The following is a 21,066-nucleotide window of genomic DNA, read 5'->3' as shown; positions in this document are numbered from 1 at the left end:
AATAGACCGCCGGGGTGTAGTAATATTCTTTTTGACGCGCTACTAATACTGGCGATCGATGCCCCAAAAAACGCGGAATTGCATCGATCTTTGGAAACGGTACACGCAATCACGTCGTTTGATAAACAAAAAACGTCTCATGGAAATAATTTTCCTCAATTAAAATGAAAAGTTGATTCTTCTTTTTTGTTTGTTTAATTTTCTTTATCTACTCTCGTCACGTCGCTGCGGCACATTGCATTTTCGACTTTTAAATTTATTTTCCTCCATAACTAATAATATATAATATATAGATAATGTATAGTAAAACACTTTGAGAGATATAGTGAAGTCATCACAGAAGCGTCATATTAATCATATAGTTATATATTCTTGTATTTTTTTGTATTTTTTACTCGTTAAATCAGTGTACTATATATCCTTTAGTAATTGTTTATTTCATTCTTTAAATCAGCGCATTAGTAATATTACAATGATCGAGTACAAAATTTTTTCAAGGTGGATTTCTTGTTTTTTTCTTTTTCTCTCTCTCTCTCTCTCTCTCTCTCTCTCTCTCTCTCTTTCTTTCACTTCAAGCCTAGTATAAAGCACTATTACGTATTTTTAATATATAATAACGCCACTTTGCGCGACGCTTCGTGCGTTTCGTTTTGCTTTCGTATTCGCTTTTGAAAACGCACAAAGCATCGCGCGGTCTCTCTTCCTCTCATTTTTTTCACTTTAATTAATCTGCGCAACAATGCAAAAGCCTTTTTTTACCGATTTTAATTAATACTCGCCGAAAAAATGATTTCTCCTTATAATTATATAAATTATTAACTACGAATCTTAATTTGTATATAAAAAGCCTTACATTCTATAATCTAGTGCTCGGATTGTTTAAGGTTTAAATCATTAATCGCACATGAAGTAATTGTTGAAGATGTACCAACCGAGTAATTTCATCGAGTTCGCACGCAATTCGTATCGTCGCTATAAAATTTTCAATCTGCGGGTACACATATATCCAATGAGTAAAATCTTGACAATCAATAGTTAAAACTACAAAGCAGCGCTTTGTTTGTGTAAACGTGAAAACTTCACAATCAACGGGTTTTGAAACAGTTAAACGACAATTTCTCGAGAATTTAGTCGTTTCTTAAATCAATGTACGCTAAAATTAACGTAAAAAGCGAATCACATGACGCTGGAATGCTACAAATATGGCATCTCACATAAAATTTTGTCTGCGATAATTTATACACGCATATCCCTTAAAAAAGTACGAAAGCCCGCTCGAAGGCAAATTTACTCAGTCGGTAATCAAGCGAATTTTCCATCGCCGTGAATACAATAGGCATTACTCTCTGCTGCCTGATGATTAAGCAAAAGACGATTAATATTTGATAATAGTCGCACATCAATGTGCTCACTCGGGCGACAAAAAAGTCTAACGATCAAACATTAAAAAGCTCGGTTACCAGCTAATTTCGCGTATGTGATATACTCCAGTATCATCGATAAAAAAAATCATAAAAACGTGTTCGGAACTTGCATGCATTAAAGTATATGTACGATTGAGCTAAAAAAATGGATCATAAAGGCAGTGTTTCTCTTTTCTCTTCTCGGATACTCCTAGACGTTAGTAGATGATGATAAAATGAAAAATTGAGGCGAGTGAAGAATCGACATCTCTCGGGTAGTTTAGCCGGAACTCGCAGTTTCGTTGACCACCGGCATGTTGTCCATTATGCCGTCTTGGCCCTCTTTGGTTTGAACTTTAGCTTTGTTTTGCCTGACCATCTCCACACGTTTCTCCTTCAAAAAAGGAAACATATTTTATTGTAATTTTAAATTGTTTCGATCAGCGCAATGAAGTGTGAATTGTGTGGGTAGCAAGACTAGGTATGAAAAACATGAATCACTTTTGCATTTGCTTATAATTATAAAAATGTATGTTTTTCTCGATATTCGGAGCAGTGAATGTTTCTCTATCGATGTAACTGTAATTTCTAATTTTCAAGCCAGTATAACTGAATGTCTATACTTATTAGAAAAGAGAAGCAATAAACTAATAAACGTAATACAAGATAATCTGTAAATAATATTTAACATCAAAACACTTAAATTTTCAAAAATTCATCCATGAACGCAACCAAAGATTCAGCGCAGCCTATAGTTTCGTCTAAATCAGAACAGCCAGAGCGAGAGAGAGAGAGAGAGAGAGAGAGAGAGAGAGAGAGAGAGAGAGAGAGAGAGAGAGAGAGAGAGAGAGTCTATATAATTCCTAAGAGCCTAAGATGTCAGCAGCTGATTAGTATCAGATTTACATGCTGGCGAATGGCCTGCACGCGACGCTGTATCTCCCGCTGGCGGTTGAGCTCGGCGCTGATTAGCCGCGCGTCGGACTCGCGCTTTATCGCCTCGACGTCCCGGGCGACGTTGGCTCCTGCCACATCGCGCACTTTGGCCAGCCTCACAGTGTTCTGCAACGTCGTTGCACCACCGAGTCGCAACAAGGGATCTCGCTTAATTGGATTCTCGCAAGGTGTTGGGGATCTGCATGATCTGCTTTTTTTGTTCATTTAATACATGTCATTACCCGATGGAAAAAACGGCACCAACTTGCTTAAAAGAGCCACTCTATAATTATGGTTTCTCAGCTCGCAGAAGTATGCGTATTGTAATGAAATTATATTGAGTTCGGAATCCCTTGGAGAAATGTAATACGCGACAAACTTTTTCAACTTGAGCTCGGCGAACTTACCGAGATAACAGCAGTCCGCACGGCATTCAATAGCCCCGAGTATTTTAACTTTGAAATCTGCTGTACAGCGACGACTAAAGTAAAAGTTTAATTTTTGAATTTTCTCGATTCTCTTGGGTAAGGCATTATTATCTTTGAGAGAAAAAAAATTCTTCATCCCTGATACTTGGATAATGAACAAAGTTGGCTGTACGGATCCTCGCCTTTTGGAGCAAAGCCTACGCGAGTATCTTCATTTGACTGAGTGGCATTTATGCTTCTACTGAATGCAAACAAAAACAATTCACTCAGACAACGAACAATAACTGTAGATCCTGTATAATAACGCCGGGCGACTATCTAAAGCTACATATAGCACTACAGCGCCCTACGCAAGGTAACCCGTCGAGGAAAGCTGAAAGTGTAAAGTCCGCAATGCGGCGCCGAAATCGAGGGACGCCAGTGCGGCTTATAGCGGGAAACTTACGTGATTGCGGAGCTTCTCCTTCTGCTCGCGCTCGATGAGCTCGCGCCGCTCACGCGCCTGGTCGAGCTTGGACTGGATCTGCGACTCCAGCTGCAAAACCCGGTCGGCGATTCCTTGGCGCACGGTTGCTACTCGTTCCTCCTGGAATTTACGAACGCTCGTAAATTTTGCTCATGCGAAATACACTTTTTGAACATGAATTCATCTCTAATAACAATAGTCGAATAATAAACGAATACAGACGTGCTCTTTGAGACGCTCGACGATGCTCTTGATGTTCTCGCCGCGCTTGCCCGAAGCGTTCTTCAACTTCTCGTCAATGGCGACGCGCACCTCTTCAGTCTGCTGCTCGATAGTTAATCTAGTCTTCTCGACTCCTTCCAACTAAACAAGAGAGTAATTGTATTAGAGTAAACAAACCGCGGATTCCGGCCTTTTTGGAAATTCATACACTTACATGCTCCTTGAGCTTGCTCCTGAGATCTGTAATGAAAGCCTCTCTCTTTTCCTCGCTGTTGTTCATCTTGATGTCGAGCGACTCCCGAGTAGCGTTGACGAAGCTAGCGTTGAGCTCGTCCTTCTTCCGGGCGACTTCCTCGATCTTGCTCAATCTCGCGTTGAGCGCGGCGATCTTGCTCGCCTCGAGCGAGAGTCGGCGCTCCTCGGCCGCGCGAAGCTTGTCCTCGATGTTGACGGCCGGTTGAGTCGGCGAAGTCTGGGTAGGCGAAGGGGCTCGCTTCGCCGGTGCCGTTGGCTCGGCCAGGATCACTTCGTAGCGCAAACCGCCCTTCGTCTTCTCCTGGCAGCGGATCTCCGTTGCTGAAGGGATCGAGAAATTAGAATAGTTATAGCTAGTGAGTTTTAAGAGGGTGTTTGGTTTCTACCTCATCGACATTGTGTAAAAAAATAATTCGAAGCAACGAAGCATAGCTTGGCACATTAAACCACTTGTTTTTAAGCTTCGTTTTAACAAAAGTGCACGTCTAGTCGTGCGAAACAGTAAAATTATGTAATAAATTACGTAAGCCACGAAGCATGTACGCTTTCGCATGGTTTTGATAAAAGACAAGAGCTATTAAAATAATCAACGTTCGCGTGCCCCCCGCGTATACTCCGATGCAAAATTCAATCACATTAAACGTGATTGTTAAAGCGTGTATATACTCACACATACATCATGCGCGAGAGCCACAAATCTTAATCACGTGAGACCACTTAGCGGTATTTCCGCGTAACGGAATCGCGTCCAAACAACTCAATTTGATACTGTCTAAGCGGATGAATGAAAATAATTTCAGCGCTCGCAGAGACGGCTTTCGCTTCATCCCCAAAAAGGGGACGCTTAATTGAGCGGAACGAGATTTTCCGATATACACACTTCACGCTTGCTTAATTCCAGCATATATAGAAAGAGGGAAACTCATCGCTCGGTTTTTTTATGACTATACACAGCCTTAGCCGAAAAAGTCCACGATTCATCTTGATAATGCACTTGGCGAATGTCGGGCCTGAATAATGCATGTTTTGAGTGGCTTCTTCTACTTTTTTTTCATTCTCGAGTGCTGATGCAGCGCAGGCTTTTACGCTTGGAGGGAAATATTACGGTTAGGTTTTTACGGCAGTATCGCGGCTCTCCAATTTACGACTCTTCACGAAAGTCGAACTTTAATCTTTTCGCTCTCGCACACGCACATACATTATAGTATATCGATCGCGTCGCCAGCCCTTGCATTAATGGTAAGGTACTCTGCGCGCGATCCCAACGGCACGTTACGATGCACTTCTATTGTTACGATAATCAGATCGAAAAGCATTTGTATTATTCTGAAAATAGTATAGTCTACCCTCGGCTGCGAGATGCTGCGATAGCGGAGGAATGTATAATTCACCGCGAGAGATGCGAGAGATGTATACCGGCATCGGTTTTGTTCAACTTTTTTCGGATGCAGATCCATAGTATACAGTTTGCTTTATAATTTAGTAATTGCGTATCAAAGGAAGCAAAAACATTATTCGAGCCAACTCCATCAGCTTCCTCTAAACAACTTTAAAAAAGAGTGCATCAACTGATGAAATCACAGCGCACCGTCCAAACACCCCGCACCCGCACAATTTACCAACGTACTCGAGTCCACTCAACCGCCGGCGTCATGCATATACACCAGGATAGCGCAGCTAAAGCCATACGCAGGCGGCACACAGCCGCGGAAAAAGCGCCAGGCACAGGGCCACAGCCCCACACACACACACACACACACATATATATATATATATATATATATGTGTGTGTATGTATGTATGTATAGTACATATAGTAGTAGTAGTAGTAGGAGGCGTATGAGTCAGCCTCAGGCGAAGGAGAGAGGATCGATCTGCTGGCAAAAGAGGGAAGAGTGTCTCCGGGCGCTGCGGCGTCTACACGCGCTCTCTCGCACGCACCGGAGCTGTGCATGTATAGGTAGCAGCTTTCCCCTCGGTTTGCCGCTGTTTTACCGATGCTTTGTTATACGCCGGCTTCTCTCTGTTCTCTCTGCGTTCTGCGTGCGGCTGGTTAAGTGGCTTTTTTTTTGGAGGGGGGGGGGGGAGCCTGTACTGTACATTTTTGACGTCGCTTTTCAAAAATTCACGCGTATTAATGTGGCTGGAAAGCTGAATTTTTGGAATGAAATTGCGCGTTCGAAGCTGTGTATCTGGTTCAATTAAATTCTGAATTAAGCTTGATTTTCGAGGGATCCATAATTCATTTTCGGAATTTCGTTGAATTTGATAAACTTGGAAAAGAAACTTGAGCCGCCGTTCTTCTCAAACCTGCTGAATAATGAATTTATTGCTGAAACGACTTGACTTCAAAATTTGTCCACCGATTTGTGTGAATTTATACCATTTTATTTTGCAATTTCCTCTATATATACCTCTATCGTTTATTCACAGCACGTACCAAGGTACAATAATTCCAAGAAAACATTTCAAACACGACGACGAGCTGTAACCTCAGAAGTTCAAACGTAACGTTGAAGAAGAAGACTATATTTACCAAGCCTATAGAGCCATCCTTGACACACAGAAGAAAAAGCTCGGAATACTAATAATTTGTACACGTGAGCTTTCGCAGCTGACCGCGCATGCAACGTTTTCTTCACGAGGAAAAAATTATAGACGTATATAGAATACTTAGTTCCTAATTTGTTGCGACACGACAAATAAAACGTCCATCTTGTCGAGCTGAAACAAACATCGCATTCGAAGCCATGATTCATTAAAAAAAAAAAACCCGAACGCACAGCGCTTCAGTTTTATAACGAACTCCGCACGTCCTTCGGTCGGTTTCAAAAAGATCAATCAAGCGCTGCAGGTATATACCCCTCTGCAGCAATAATTTTCGTCTCTTCCTTCACGTCCAAATCCGTCATATACGCGCGTCCAAATAAGGTCCAACGGTTACCGCCACATGTAGTCAGAAGATGAAAAATGCAACTAATCAATCCCCCGAAAGCGACAATGAATCTCTCGCTATCGATAAATATCCAGCAGCCTATATACAAGTCAGCCATTCATCTCTCTACTTCATAGTGTATACAGAGCCAGCTTTATCTTGCGCGCTTGCGATATTGCATCGCGGCCGATGCACCGCTACGACGCTGGAGGGGGTGGGTGCATTGAACCGATACCAGTTCTCCCCGCTCTCTCTTTCTCTCTTGCGCTGGCAAACGGTCTGCTGGAGTGGAGCCTTTTTTGGTGGCGTTTTCGAGGAGCTTTCGGATGAATGGACTTGACAAGGGTTTCGCAGAAGGAAGTTGAAGATTTGCTTTTGAGAGAGAGGATTTCTTCTTTGAATTGCAGTTTTTTCAGGTCTCTACCTCGGCGGGTATCTTTGAGAAATAAATTGACTGTATAACAGGTACGCCGTTGGCGTTCCGTTTAGATTTTGAAAGCCGAAGAGGAATGAAATGAATGGTTTACTGGTTTTGAGACCTGTTTCAACTTTACTTCCAAGAAATATACCTATATGAATTAAATATTTACGAGGATTTATTATAACGCATAGAAAATGTTTCAAATTACATTTGTACATTAAAGTCTCAGTTACATACACTGAACCATAAAGTCCTTCGATATAATCAAAACCAGGACTCTATACGTAATACGTTATGTGTACAAAATTCTAGGATGCACCACACATCGAGATTTGAATTTAGATATCCTACCGCAACGCAACGCCAAAGAGCATCAAATCAAACCAGCTCAAATCGGAACACGTACACACACGCGTTACACTCGTACTTGATAATGCGATCTGCGTTTTGTCCCTCGCTCGGATATGCCTCTTCAGTAATCTCATCCAATTGAATTCAAGTATGCTCTCATACGCTTACGATTACGTTTCGAGCGCATACGCGGTATCCATCATCAAACTCAATAATGCAATTCAATCACGCACCAAATCTTCCTCTCTAACGCTTTCATACGCCGTTTTTTTTCCAGAGACAAAGCCTCGAATCAAGGAGAAAAACGCTGCGCCTTCGTAGGCCGGAGATAATGAACGTGCGTATACAAGAGCTGGAAAAGCGTTTCGAAACGAGTCTACTCCGGGAGCACAATGTGTCTGCAGAACGGGATTTTGCAAGAAAGGTATTGGCAGGCTTAGATCGACGGACGTCAATTCGAGATGCAACGCGCGTCTTTTGTTCGTTCGGTATTGAATTTTCAATGCGATTTTCGCTGTTTATGGGTTATACTTTAGAACAATGTCTTTTTGTTCCTATGACTATATACGTTTAATAAAAAAAATGAGTTAAATAGTATACATAAATGCAATTTTCAGTAAAGAACCAATAAAATTTGATGCTTCGAGTTGATGGCCATTAAATCTGCAACTCGATTTGCAGCAATCGTGGACAACAAAACCCCGACAAATGCTTACACTTAAAAGCCTCACACATACACACGCATACGACAGTGCTTGAAAAACAGGCGAGCTGTACACGTGCGTATACTCACTTATGAACTTGACTTTCTTGGGCTGTTTGGTACGGGGCTTCCCCTTACCGCTAGGCTTCTTCGTAGGTGCGGCGCCGCGTCGCTGAGTGGCTGCGCACAGAATCAATTCTCGCTTTTTTTCTTTTCTTTTTTCTCCACCGCGTGTAAGCGCGTGTACACACACACACACACACACACACACACACACACACACACACACACGAATTTCTGGAGGAGTAGCCGCGCCCAAGAGAGTTTCGGAATATTGCTTTACGTGTCGCGAATGTATACATGTATATCGAACACATGTGCGGCGAGTTCGATTTGAGAGACGACTTTCTTTTCTCTGTTTGGGTGACGAGGTCGTAATGCCAAGAGGGCATTAGATTTCCGGACGTTATTTCGTGACTCGAGAGAAGTGTTGGGTTGTAGAGCTTTGATGTCTATTGCCTATTTGCTCGATGGTATTGCTTATACCATGAATTACATTTTCTTTTCGTGTCGTTGTGTGGACTTGCTTCTTTTTCATCTAATCTATTATATTTGCTAATCGAATTCAATTAATATTGTTATCACGATATAAGTGCAATCTTTGTAGAGTCTAAAAACAAACTCGATCCAGTATGCCAAAACTCTATTTTTAATCCCCAAACAGCGCATAAGGAACAAAAAACTTCTGACCCCCGGTTACAACCGATAACACGCGAAACTAACTACATATTGCAGTCAACCCCGAACGCTGCATCAGAGCAACGAATTCGCGGCGAGTTATTCACACTCATTGTCACGATAGTCGGAGGGAAAAGCAAAACCGTCGCAAGTATCGACTTTTCCAGCGGCGACTTCGCGAAGTTGACCTGGAAAATTCGCTTGCCAAAGCGACGACGCGTCGCTGATGCTTTTTATCTCTCTCCCTCTCTCGTTTTCTGGCAACTTTTATGCTGCTTCAATTTTAAAGAAGTTGGCGAAAGTTTCGGAGACGGGTGTGACGGAAAAGTTTTCCGGGGAAAAGAGCCTTCTCCGTGGTTAATTATTCGTTGATTGATTTGCTTATTTATTCATGGCTCGCCAGTACCCTTAAATGCCTGATCGTGCACAATTTTTACGTTCAAGAAAGAGCGAGGTATTTTCAGAATTTTTTCCATCGAGTAAAGTAATATGATTACTTTCTAATAGGTGACTATATATTGGAATTGGAATAATTGAATATATCTTCGACGATAAAATCCGATAGGGATCCTATAAAGTTACGACTGCCCCCAGTGGTTTAATAATCTATAGCCAAAATTAATCCTCTATAAAATATACTGAATATCCATATTGAATTAAAGTAAAAAAATACTCTATAATCGAGATGAGTATTGACCTTGTGAAAGTTTAAAATCCAAACTTTCAAACCACCGTAAGTATTTTCGCGTATTTTTAGCACAGCTCCCGCACGATTAAAGCAATCGATCGCTGCAGGTGTTCTTGGGCTCTAATTGGTTAATGAGCATGCGCTCATTTATGCGCTTCGAGAGGAAAAACTTTGAATGCGCTTTTCTTGGAAGGTCCAATTATCGAAAAGATTTCTGAGGACTCGAAAAAAAGAACTGAATGAACGAGATTGTCGAGTGAAAAAAAGCAAATTTAAAAAAAAGTTGCTTCTCCCCCCGCGAGAGGCAAGCGCAGCAAAACGAGTCTATTTTCTCGCAGTAAAGAATTCAAGGGAGAGCTCGACGACGACGACGCCGGAGAAATTGATCGGACTACTGCAGTGTTGGGGTAGCCCGGATAACGTTCCTACTATCGACCCCCGCGAGACGACGACGCGTACAGCTAAGGTGTACATATATGAGTATGTGTGGTATATCGCGTGACGTGATGATTTCACGTGTCGTTCGCACAACGACGTTTCTCCCGATGGGGTGTCTCTGCCCAGTGTGTGTGTGTGTGTGTGTGTGTGTGTGTGTGTGTGCGCGGTATCAGGTTCGTGCGAATTCGTGCGATAAATTGCAAGGTTGGACCGTCGCTGATGCTGGTATACGGGTGAGAGAGTTTAAGTGCAAAGTTGGCACGGAGATGTGTATGGAGACGCTTGCGAGCAGATGTCGAAGGAGCTTGGAAGTTTATTTGTTCTCGAGTGCTGGCGGGTTTTTTAAATTCCCTATATGAGAAATCGACGTGGAAAATGTGTAGCTCCGGATTGAATAAAAACGACGAATAAACAATAACGTTGTATGATGCGATTCTGAAACTATTTAAACATTTATTGTACATAAAATCAATATCGTAAGGACGCGATGCTATAACAACGCGTGATCAACAGCATCAGAAAATAAATCATCCTAATAAGTAACGCGTCGCGTCTATTAAAAAAGAATTAACGGAGAATCCCGTTCCGGAGAATGGAAAGCGGAAAAATGGAAAGGGTCACATGAGCTCACAATGAGGAAAATCGATGAAAACTCCGCGCGTCCATTAAAAGGAGAGAGAGAAAGAGGAAGATAAAAAAAACAAGACCGCGCACACAATGACAAATCACCGGTGCAACGGCGGCGGACTCGGGTGCAAAAATAGCTGCGGAAAAGGGAAAATATTTTTCTGGAGTTAGAGGAAGAGCATAATGTATGAGACGGAGAGACGGAGATTATTTTTAAAGTATATTTTCATGAAACATGATGGCGTAGAGTTGAAAATATGGAAAAAACGTTGCAATTCACGAGGGTGCGATTGTCGAATGGCTCGCCTTTGAACCAAACGAAAACTAAACTCGATTATTGCTTTCTCTAATTTAGAGAAAACAATCTAATAATAATAATAATAATACGCTCACTATTAAAACTACGGAAATTGGAAAAAATTAAGATAAGTCCTATCGGAGTGTGCCAAACGCCCCACAAATATATATGAGCAGGCTGGGGTGAGTTCCGTGCAGCAATTCCGCCGTATCCCACTCTGCGGCTCGATAAATCGGCTGCGGAGTCAAGGTTCGCTCCGTCTCTCGCATTGCGGATAATTAGTCGGATGATCGATCGACGCGGCTGGAAATTTCCTCCTCTGAACATGCATGGCTGTGGGTATATAGATATGTGCATCGCGTCGAGGGAGAGATATGAGAGCATTTGACTTCGACAATGCATCGGATGAAAAGCCATATTCGCTGCTCACTTCCGCGTCTGAAGTGCGGCTGTGCTTCGCGGTACGTCGAACCTAACCTCACTAGGTATGTGTGCGCAGCTGAGGTATGTGGACTGAGCAGCAGCGGCTCGAGTGGCTCTTCGACGGCGCTTTGATTTGCTACAGTCGAGGAGCGATTGATCGTGGATTAATAGGTTAACTCGAGTCTCGATGACGATTAGAGATGGGAAACACTGTGTTTGCTGATTTTGGCATTATAGGTTTGAGGTTATGGTTGCACTGGATGTATATTAGGGTTTGAGGTGACATGAAAATAAGCTGTATATAGAGAAGTCAGTAGAAATAAACGAGCTTGGTAAGACAATCGATATATCTCGAATCTGGATTTAAAATCTACTTTCTTAAATAACATGTACTCAGACGTGATGACTCGAAAATTAATTCAACAAACATCTCGAAGAGACAGAACTGAGTGCAGTAATGACGATATCCTGCAGCGGATCTCTGAAAACTCGGCTAATCCTGTTTGCCGGCGCGGGAAAATGGGTTACCTACTCGGCAAATTTGATTACAATATGGAACAAAACTTGCGCACCACTCGCTGACGTCGATACATTTCTCGCCAGCAGTACATGGAGCTTTCAGGATATGAAACGCATTACATTCGCGCACAGGACGGTAAAAATAGATGGAGCAAGAAATAGATCGACCAAAAATAACGTATACTACTGCACTACTTATATTATAATTTCGAAGGTAATGGCGGCAATGAATTATTAAAATAGAGGATACATCTAACGCATAATATAAGACCTCGGAACACACCTAGCGATATGTGAACGAAAAACAACACGTTTTGCGCAAAATAGAATCGGCTGACCTTGTGGAGGCTATACACGTATAAGGACTCGGAAGTCGGGCCGTGCGGAGCTTTGTTATATGTATGTATACAAGGAAACGAAAAACGACGTTTCCTTCAAAGGGTCGAGCGTCACGCGAAATCGAATGAAGCACATTTGCGTGTGATATATACACACACATACACACAGCGCGCCCCTGGCTGTAAACGTCGCATAAATTAGCAAGGATTAACTTTATCGTCCTCTGCGGCTTGTATATAAAACTCGACACTATACTTTTTCTCCCTTTTCTCGTCGCTTCCTTTAATTAAGCTTGTCGATAGAGAATTTCTTCTTCGATTAAATTAAGATGTCCCGGGTAAGATTATTTTGCATTTATTATACCTCGCGCTTGGACGAGGCGGAGCTTTATCGGGCTAATGCTCAGTGAAAAGGTGAAACGGATTTAATCAAGACGTTGGACTTTAAATGACTGAAAAATTAAAAGTTTTTTCTCAGCTCTAATATTTATTTTAATGAGGTAAATTAATGCCTCGATGTAAGCTACTCAATCTTTTGGTCTTCTTATACACAGCAGCCCAACGAAATTAATGACAGCCACTAGAGCCACAGCATCAGATAACAAACCCCTTCGGAAGCCCGTCAATTAATAAACCCATCACTCCTCGATCTCAAGTCCACACAACGACATCGAAAAAATTCCCTACTCCTATCTTCCCTCGTATCTTTCTCTTTTTATTCTCTTGGGCGCGCGTCCGCAAATTGCAGTAGGCGAACTCGCAATTATCCTCCAGAAAGCGCAAAAAGTGTGTGTGCAGTATGTGTATGTGTGTACGTACGCACGGGAGGCAGGAAAAAAATCGATGCCGGACTACTGCTTATATATACTCACCGACGAGGCTCAACGGCGCCTTACAGCTATGGCAGAAGCACTGCAGCACCGAGTCGCGTACCAGGGTGATCAGCATCTTGACTTTGTCTTCTTTTCGCGGGGAGAGAAAAGACACCGACGAGGTATTAAAGAATAAGCGTTTATCGAGAGATCATCTCTCTGTCTGTCTTCTCTTTCGATCGTTTAGTTCGCGGAACAATCGAGGAAACGGCAAAGAAAGTAGCGAATGGGGTTTGCGATGGCAAGAGGGGTGGTGAGTCATCGTAAGGGATGGCTTTTGTCTTCGTTCTGATATACAGTACATCGAGACACGGTATATGGATGTTCTTATCAATTAATCAAACGCAAAGTAGTGTACGCGCGCGCGTGTGGGTGAAATTAATTCTCGATGTAATATACAGATTTTGGTTTGCTTTACGTATAGCGTAAGGCGGCACAAAGGAACAATAAGGGTAAATTTCATCGAGCATATTTCGACGTTGTAATATTATTTCAATTTAAAAAGCAGCCTTTGTTCGACGAGGATTTCAGGCGCAAAGCCATTGCTGCACGCGAGTTATATACTGAGAGAAAATCATTTTCAGCGCGTATATAAACGCATTTTGTTACTAAGGGCGAAATTTCGTTACTATGACAATGAGGTTACTCGACTATATAGTGTTTCGACGGAGCAATAAAAATGATTCTATCGATTGGCTTATGCAGTCGTACGTGACGTCACTTTCTCGAGCGTCGCACACTCTCAGATAAACTCGTTTTCAACATAAAGATATACATCATTTGCGAACCGGGTTTAGCTCTGCGCAAATCAATTTTCCAGATTCATTACACGCACACACGCGCGTGCACACACCCATCGTCTTTTTTTCTTCATCAACGGCAATAAAACCCGACCCTTCGTATATAAATCACTCTATGCAAATGAGAGCACGTACGGAGGAAAATCCGATAGAGATCAGACCGTTTCCGAGACGATTAATCAAGTCCGAGCCCGGGAGAGAAAACCTTCGTTATCGAATTATGCTTCGCCGAATTATTTTTCAGAAAAGCTCGCGGCGAGCTTACAACACACGCGCGCGCGCACACCCGGCAACAAGCGCTGCAGCGATCCTGTGTATCCTGCTACTTACGCATCGCCCCCCTAGGCTGTGTTAACCCTCTTGATTACTCACTCCCGGGCGTCTTACCACCCCAATCGAAACTTTCTTGCTGCGCGGAGGAAAAGCGTTTTCGCGGAGACAGACAGAGGCACTGCGTGGTACAGTGTGAAGGTTATTTTTTTGTCTGGAGTAGAGAGATGCACTCGTTAAATTTGAAGCTATATCGATAGAAGATGAGGTTTTAGCGAGATAAAAGAGAGGACTACCGATTCATCGACTCTTTCAAAGCGTAATCGAATTTTCTTCACGCTAAAAGTACCGCTTTCCCGAGTGCACTAGACCGGCCGGGGGGGTTGCCTCTCCTCTCTCCGGCCGGCGTGACTCACCGTTCGATCGAACCTCATCTGTACCTGTCTCTCTACTCCGAAAAAAAAGACCCTTACACGAGCTCCTGACGAAAAACGAACCAGAAACCAACCGAAACTTGAATAAAACTCCGCACTGGAAACAGGGGGTTGTAGTGGTAGAGTTAGCGGAGCAGGTCCTCTTGAAGCAGCGGTGAGTGTGCGCAACCAGGGCGGTGGCTGTTTGGCGACTGAGGGTAGAAAGAAGAAGCACCGGTAGCGCTGGCGGCGCCGCGGCGCCCGGCGTCGCTCGATATGCCGGTACTCCCTCTCTTTGCTCCGCACCTCTCTATGTAGGGTCTCGCGCGTGCCGCCGTTTGTACAGAGAAATGCCGGCTGTGCTACGTTAGTCGGGGGATGTATACGAGAGGATGATTTCAGTTTTAGGGGGTCGATCTACTTTACCGACGGGGTCACAGGGGGCTGGCTGAATTTGGTTGTCTGCTTTGCTAATGAGAATATTTGCGAGAAAGCATGTAGCTAGACTGTTTAGCTTTTTTGCTAGAAGAATGTTATTCATTGAATACGCGTATGCATGATTCAAACGTGCAAACGAAGGATAGAAATTAATACCATCGCAAAATTCCTTTGGTATAAAAAAGAGTCCTCCCTCTTGAAAATTCAAACTCATAGAATAAACATGACAAAACTATTATTAAAACAGAATTCATAACACCATTCTTCACAAGCGATACGAGCAAGAACTCTCCGCATTATTCGAAAATGCTTCTAAAACTCAGGTATACACACGAGGCAACTATCGATTCGCCCTCGGCGATGCAGCCGACAGCGCAGCTCCAAATTTTCCCTGCCGGGAATATAATTCGCGAAACTTATTAAACACCTGCGTTATACTCGACGGACAGATATGGGACACAACGGTACGAAATTTGTGCGCGAGCATAAATAGTAATTCGAACCGACGCGCGTGTGAATCCAATAAAACAAGAAGCGACGATAAACGTCAGGTTGTATTTTGCAAATCTCGGTTGAAAAAATATATAGGTAGCATCGAGACTCGCTATTAATCTTTCATAATCCCTGCGAGCTTCGATTCCGCTGATCAATAGCCTCTGCTCTAAAGATATCAAATCCAGTCTGGATATTTATCTTTGTTTTTGTGTATAACTCGCAAACAAAAGAAAAGCATACCAAATAAGTTTGAATAAAAAACACCGTATAAAAGCAGCAGCGAACCCAACCGAAATTTCCGAGAACAAGGCCTCATTACGCTCGCCGCTTAATTCCCAGGTCATTTGCATGAGCCGCACGACAATAAGCGAAAAAGTTCGACGACCATAATACCGCTGCTGAGGAGCAAGCTGCACACTGCAGCCTCGACAATAAAACGCGTTGCGCGCACGCTGCGAACGGGTTATTCGTAAAACCCGAACCACCTACGCGTCGAGTTTTCATCTCTTCCCTTTTTTTCTCTCTCTCTCTCTCTCTCTCTCTCTCTCTTTCTCGACGTCTGCAGCTGCACACATACATGCATATTCATGGGGATGTGCCGGAGCAGTGAAGCTCGTGTAACGGAGGAGAGTCAGTGATTTTAGTCGGACGCGTGGGCTTTTATGTCCGCGTCTCTGCGCAGAGAGTGGACCTTTGCGCGTAAAGAGAGATAAGGATGAGAGGGACTGTTATACGTCCCGACTCGAGTTTTGGCGAGTTTTTGCAAGTGGTATAACTCAATTGTTCGCAGTTCATACGTAGAGAATACGAAAGAGTGCCTGGGTTCGCTGTTTTGGTACGGGTGTTGGTATTAAGGAAAGTTCAAAAACTTTAATTTTTCAAACTGCAATCTACATATGGATGTATACAAGCCTTTGTTTTCTGTCTAAATATTCACCATTAAAACTTTAATCTCGAATAAATACTGAAAATCCTTTTTCAGTAGTCTTTAAAAAAAGGGTAAAAACAACCATAGAGAAATTCTCCCATTGGAATAAAAACGCGCAAATAAACGATATCTCTACCAAAAAAAGGAAAATCATCGACGCATCACCCGATAGAACGCGACGGCGTAAAGAAACGAAAAAGTGTGTCTGCTCGACTATGTATAGGCGCGAAAAAAGCTGGATGGGAAAGACGGAATTCATCCGACTATACGCCGTTCGTCAATCTCCGCTGCAAAACAGCGCGCGCAAATCGAGTTTCATTTGCACACGTCGAAGGGCGAACGGAACACGAGAGAAAGGAGAAAATGATTTAACGCGAGAGAACCGGAAGAATTTTGTTAGCAGTCTGTAAGTAAACGATTCCGACTTTGAAGTTTGATTATGAATTCTAATGGAGGGACGCTTCATTTCATGGCTGAAGATATTAGTTTATTCAATCATTATTTTTGTAAAACTACCCAATGAGAAAATCAATTTATGAGTACAAGATTAATTGCAAGTTTTTCGAAAATTGATTAAAATCTCTATGAAATCAGAAGTAATATTTGGAGCTGTTATGCGTAGAAAAAGCTGAAAATAGAAGAAAAACAAACAGCAAAATGTCATTGCATCTCAAGAGCGACGCAAGCCGCTCAAACCCGGAAGAGAATAAACTCGTCGAGCGATTTTACAAAAGAAGGTTTATAAATCCACACCCACATGTATATTGTATGCGCACTCACACAGCCAAGACAAAGAGAATCAGAAAAGAGAAATACCGATAAGAGCCGAGTCTGGAGCAGCGCTGCAGGACTTTAATCTAATAGCCGGAGAGCCGAAGAGTAGCGCGCCATTCCATTCAAGTCGAGCCGGATAAAGAATTTCCAGCGCAGGGTATTCGACTGGTCGCCTTTTCACCCGACTGCGCAACGGATTAAGCGCCGCGTCTTTCGTTTTTTCTCGATTCCTCGATGAAAACGTTTTGAACTGGTAATTCGGGTAGCAGTGGAAATGGGAACTTATATTCGTCAAAAAATGCACTATTTTCTAATTCATATAGCTAAAGCGAGAGTTTTTTTTGAGAATACTTTAACTTTAAGTTCGTTAGTTTCAATTGTGACATGTTTTGTAAAATAAAAATGCTATGTACATGAAAACGTTAATTTATCCACGCTATTTTCTAAAAGTAATCGAATTTATTAGCTTTGATGTTATAACACGTACGGCACGCGATTCATTGATCTATACCTAAATATAAAGTACATTACAAAGTCCAATCGATGACTTTATAAAATGCATTGCACAAATGAGGTCAACCCAATAAACTCTCACCTCATCTCCCACAGCTACATAAATGAAAAGCTAGTCTCCAGCAAAATAGAGACTCAATACAACAAATAGAGATTCCGCAAAAGCCAACATGTGTCTAACGTGCAATGAAACGCGCGAATTAGGAAAATCTACCGGCCAGATCGCATTTTTCAAACTTTCCCTCGATGCGGGTTAGAAAAAAAGCCGACCGCACCATCAGTGCAAGTACCATCAATCGTGTGCCAGACGAGCTCGGGGCTCGACATACCGTTTGAGGGAAGTGGAGGAAATTTTTCTACCAGCCTTTGGAGACTGGTCCGAGACGTAGGTTTTTAAACAATGACGATTACTTTTTTTACTGTCAGTCGTTAGAACTAGCTTATTATGTTCATTCATTCTGCAGTTGTGGATTTAAATGCACTTTTTTACAAGCAAAATGATAAATGTCATTCTCAAGCACTGAACTATCTATACAGGTTGAACTCGATTCGAGACAACATTTAAGAGTTAATTTATTATTGAACGCATAATCAATGCTTGGTTCATTAACACCAAATAATTCATACATACATTTTCTGTATTTACAAAGCAACTCTTCACGCGTCTCATCCCAACAATTTTCCACTAATTACATCCTCCTCGCTGAGACTCCGGAAAAAAAGAACAAGCATTTCTAAATCACCGCGCAACTTTTTCCTCTCCATCGCGAATCAATCGACTTGTCTTCTCCATATACCCTTCGTAGAAAAAGCAACAAACCGGGCATATCGAAGAAAGCGTCTATGCGCATTTCACCTTCTTCCAACAGTCCGTAGGCGGCAATCGGGTTAGCCCACGCGAAAAAAGCCGCGTCGTTTAGAAAGCGCTACATCCGCGCAAAAAGGGCTATGTGCACTTTTCTCGATAAGTATATACATATAAATGAATATATAAGTTCACACGTGCGACGGTTATATTCGGGTCGCGGCACGAAAATCGTGTGAGACTTAGTCACGACGGTTTTACCGTTCGTGAGAACGTTTGGTTTTTTTCTGAGGAGAGAGAGATACCTAGAGAGAGAGAGAGAGAGAGAGAGAGAGAGAGAGAGAGAGAGAGAGAGAGAGAGAGAGAGAGAGAGCGAGAGAGAGAGAGAGAGAGAGACGCTTTTTGCCGGAGGACTTGAACATGTGCTATTTTCGTTCGGGAAGGAAAAGGTCGGTTTGAAGTGTACAAGATGGCAACGTACTTTTTGAAATTTAAGATACGTGTTTGAAACCGCAATTTGGAAAATCAATCGCATTAAAAAAAAACTATTGTATTGATTACGAATTAATGAATCGTATTCTAATAATCGACTATTAACTCAGCGCACAATGACTGATGTTCGCGCATGATAAGATAAAGTAGCCTCTGATTCATCATCCCCAAGCAGCTTAAAATCAGATAACTCAATCAGTCAAGCGTCTAATAACGTATTTGTTGCTTCAATAGCGTTAAATTTATAATTCGTTCGACTTCCATAACAAAGCGAGTTTTCTCTAATCGTCGTCTATAGAGAAGAGCCTCGGGCGGCAAAAAGCAAGGCTCACCTGAGTTTAATGTGCCAGAACTAAAAGGTCGCTATATGTAGGTAAAATGTTTAGCCGCGAAAAAATAGGAGTAATCAATGACAATTTAACGATTCTATGACTCGTGAAATTACTTACCCTCATTCTCGACCAGTCTTTCCGCTGCAGTTGCCATGCTCGACTTTTGTTTGTCCCTGCAACGAAAGAAAAAGTTCGTTAGACGTTGGTTATACTGAATTCGTTTTTCTTTCTACATTGAATGCTTTCAGAGTTTGAAAAATAAAATTTTACTCCGAATTGGCTATTTATTCAAAATTAAATTACTTTTTTTTAAATATTTAACAAATTAAAAAAATATCATAAAGCTGTATCATCTGCAATAGAGGTAGAATAAATTATTTACAAAGTCAATAAATAGTACAAAGCCAATCAAGAAACGGAGTAAACATTGTTCAAAGTACTTTTAATTATGTTTATAACTTCAAAATTATTTGACTCCACGTAACAATGATATAGCTTCGCAAATTTTGAAAAATGTTTACTTGTGGTTAATATAGTCAGCATAACACAAGTACTATGTATTCCATTGCAAAATAGAAAAACCGTAAACCCTCGATAAAACGCTCAAATCGTCCCGTACATCTCCAGACTTGCCCGACAAAATAAACCGCAGCAAATCAACGACCAGTAAAATTCACGAAAAATCACCTCGATCCTTCGGATAAAAGTCCACGAGATAACCGTTGAATTCGACGTTTTATAACCTCTCCCAAAAGAAAAAGAAAGGAGCGATAGACGAGGGAACAACGCTACTGACAGACAGTATATACACACTGCTCCGCAGCAGCGACACCAAAACAAAGCCCGATCAGCGGTTGCTCGACGGCCGTTCGATCGTTTTTTTCACAATTTGAAATTAAGCATAGGTATACCGACGAACCGTTTGTTGCTAATCTTGAGCTATCACGGAGATTAATGGCATTTCATAGTTTTCAGTTTTATTTTGCTATCGGAGCAATGAAAACATAGACAAAGGAAATTTGTTGCAAATACAAAGTTTGGATATATTGACCGGAATGTATGCGCAGAAGAAAACCTAACGTATTTTTGCATAAATATAGGTACTACATGGGACAAAGGCGAAAACGAACGCTCGACTCGAACCCCTTTGTCTCTCGCGAGCCGCGTCTCCCCACAGCAATATAAGTATGCCAACGATCTCCCATTGGGAAAATGTCACTCACCGAACAGCAAAAATCAGCTCTGTAAGTAAAAATTCACCGGAATGTCTCTGGGCCGGATCACCTACTGCGAATTCGATTTCCTGCTCACAAAGAAAGATGGGTAAGTATATGAGTAGATGTGTATATAATTGTAAATAGTCACGATGCGGAGCAACGACTGAACTGAGCGACAGTTCGCCTGTGTATATACTATACGTACCGCTGCGGCTCTTATATATATATTCTCGGGACCGGATTGTACACAAAGGGAGAGCCGACGGCAACTGGTTGCGCTTGTGTGCAGCGTTATATATATATATATATATATATATATATATATATATATATATATATATATATATATATATATATATATATATATATATGTGCTGCTTTCTTTCTTTGCGGATGTCATGTCATGTCGCGGGTGTGTGGACTCGTGTTTTCTGACGGTCTATGTTTGCTTCCTGCTGCAAGTGCATAATGGAGGACGCAAGGCATGGTATTTGACCGATGCGATGACGAATGTAAGTTACGAGATAC

General features: G+C 42.1%; 1 protein-coding gene across 15 annotated transcripts; it reads right to left on the bottom strand.

Annotated features, from left to right (window-relative positions):
- Positions 1-365: 365 nt before the first annotated feature.
- On the bottom strand, positions 366-20,741 carry LOC100116850 (activating transcription factor 7-interacting protein 1). 15 transcript variants are annotated; one of them, XM_031929876.1, is made up of 8 exons: positions 14,640-14,766; positions 13,062-13,151; positions 8,211-8,300; positions 3,670-4,031; positions 3,456-3,596; positions 3,213-3,353; positions 2,310-2,465; positions 366-1,797 (listed from the first exon to the last, which is right to left on the bottom strand). In XM_031929876.1, exons 2-8 carry the CDS (start codon positions 13,135-13,137, stop codon positions 1,684-1,686), a joined length of 1,080 nt encoding a protein of 359 aa, XP_031785736.1. In that variant the 5' UTR covers positions 13,138-13,151; positions 14,640-14,766; the 3' UTR covers positions 366-1,683. The 15 variants fall into 15 exon arrangements, with proteins under 15 accessions (XP_031785736.1, XP_031785737.1, XP_016843539.2 ...); XM_031929877.1 differs by having other exon boundaries at positions 14,629-14,758; XM_016988050.2 differs by having other exon boundaries at positions 13,062-13,148; positions 14,640-14,755.
- Between the last annotated feature and the right edge of the window lie 325 nt (positions 20,742-21,066).

Source organism: Nasonia vitripennis, chromosome 4 (genome assembly GCF_009193385.2).
Source record: "Nasonia vitripennis strain AsymCx chromosome 4, Nvit_psr_1.1, whole genome shotgun sequence".
NCBI lineage: Eukaryota > Metazoa > Arthropoda > Insecta > Hymenoptera > Pteromalidae > Nasonia > Nasonia vitripennis.
Note: the sequence above shows the minus strand (reverse complement) of the source record. Positions and strands in the feature narration are given on the sequence as shown.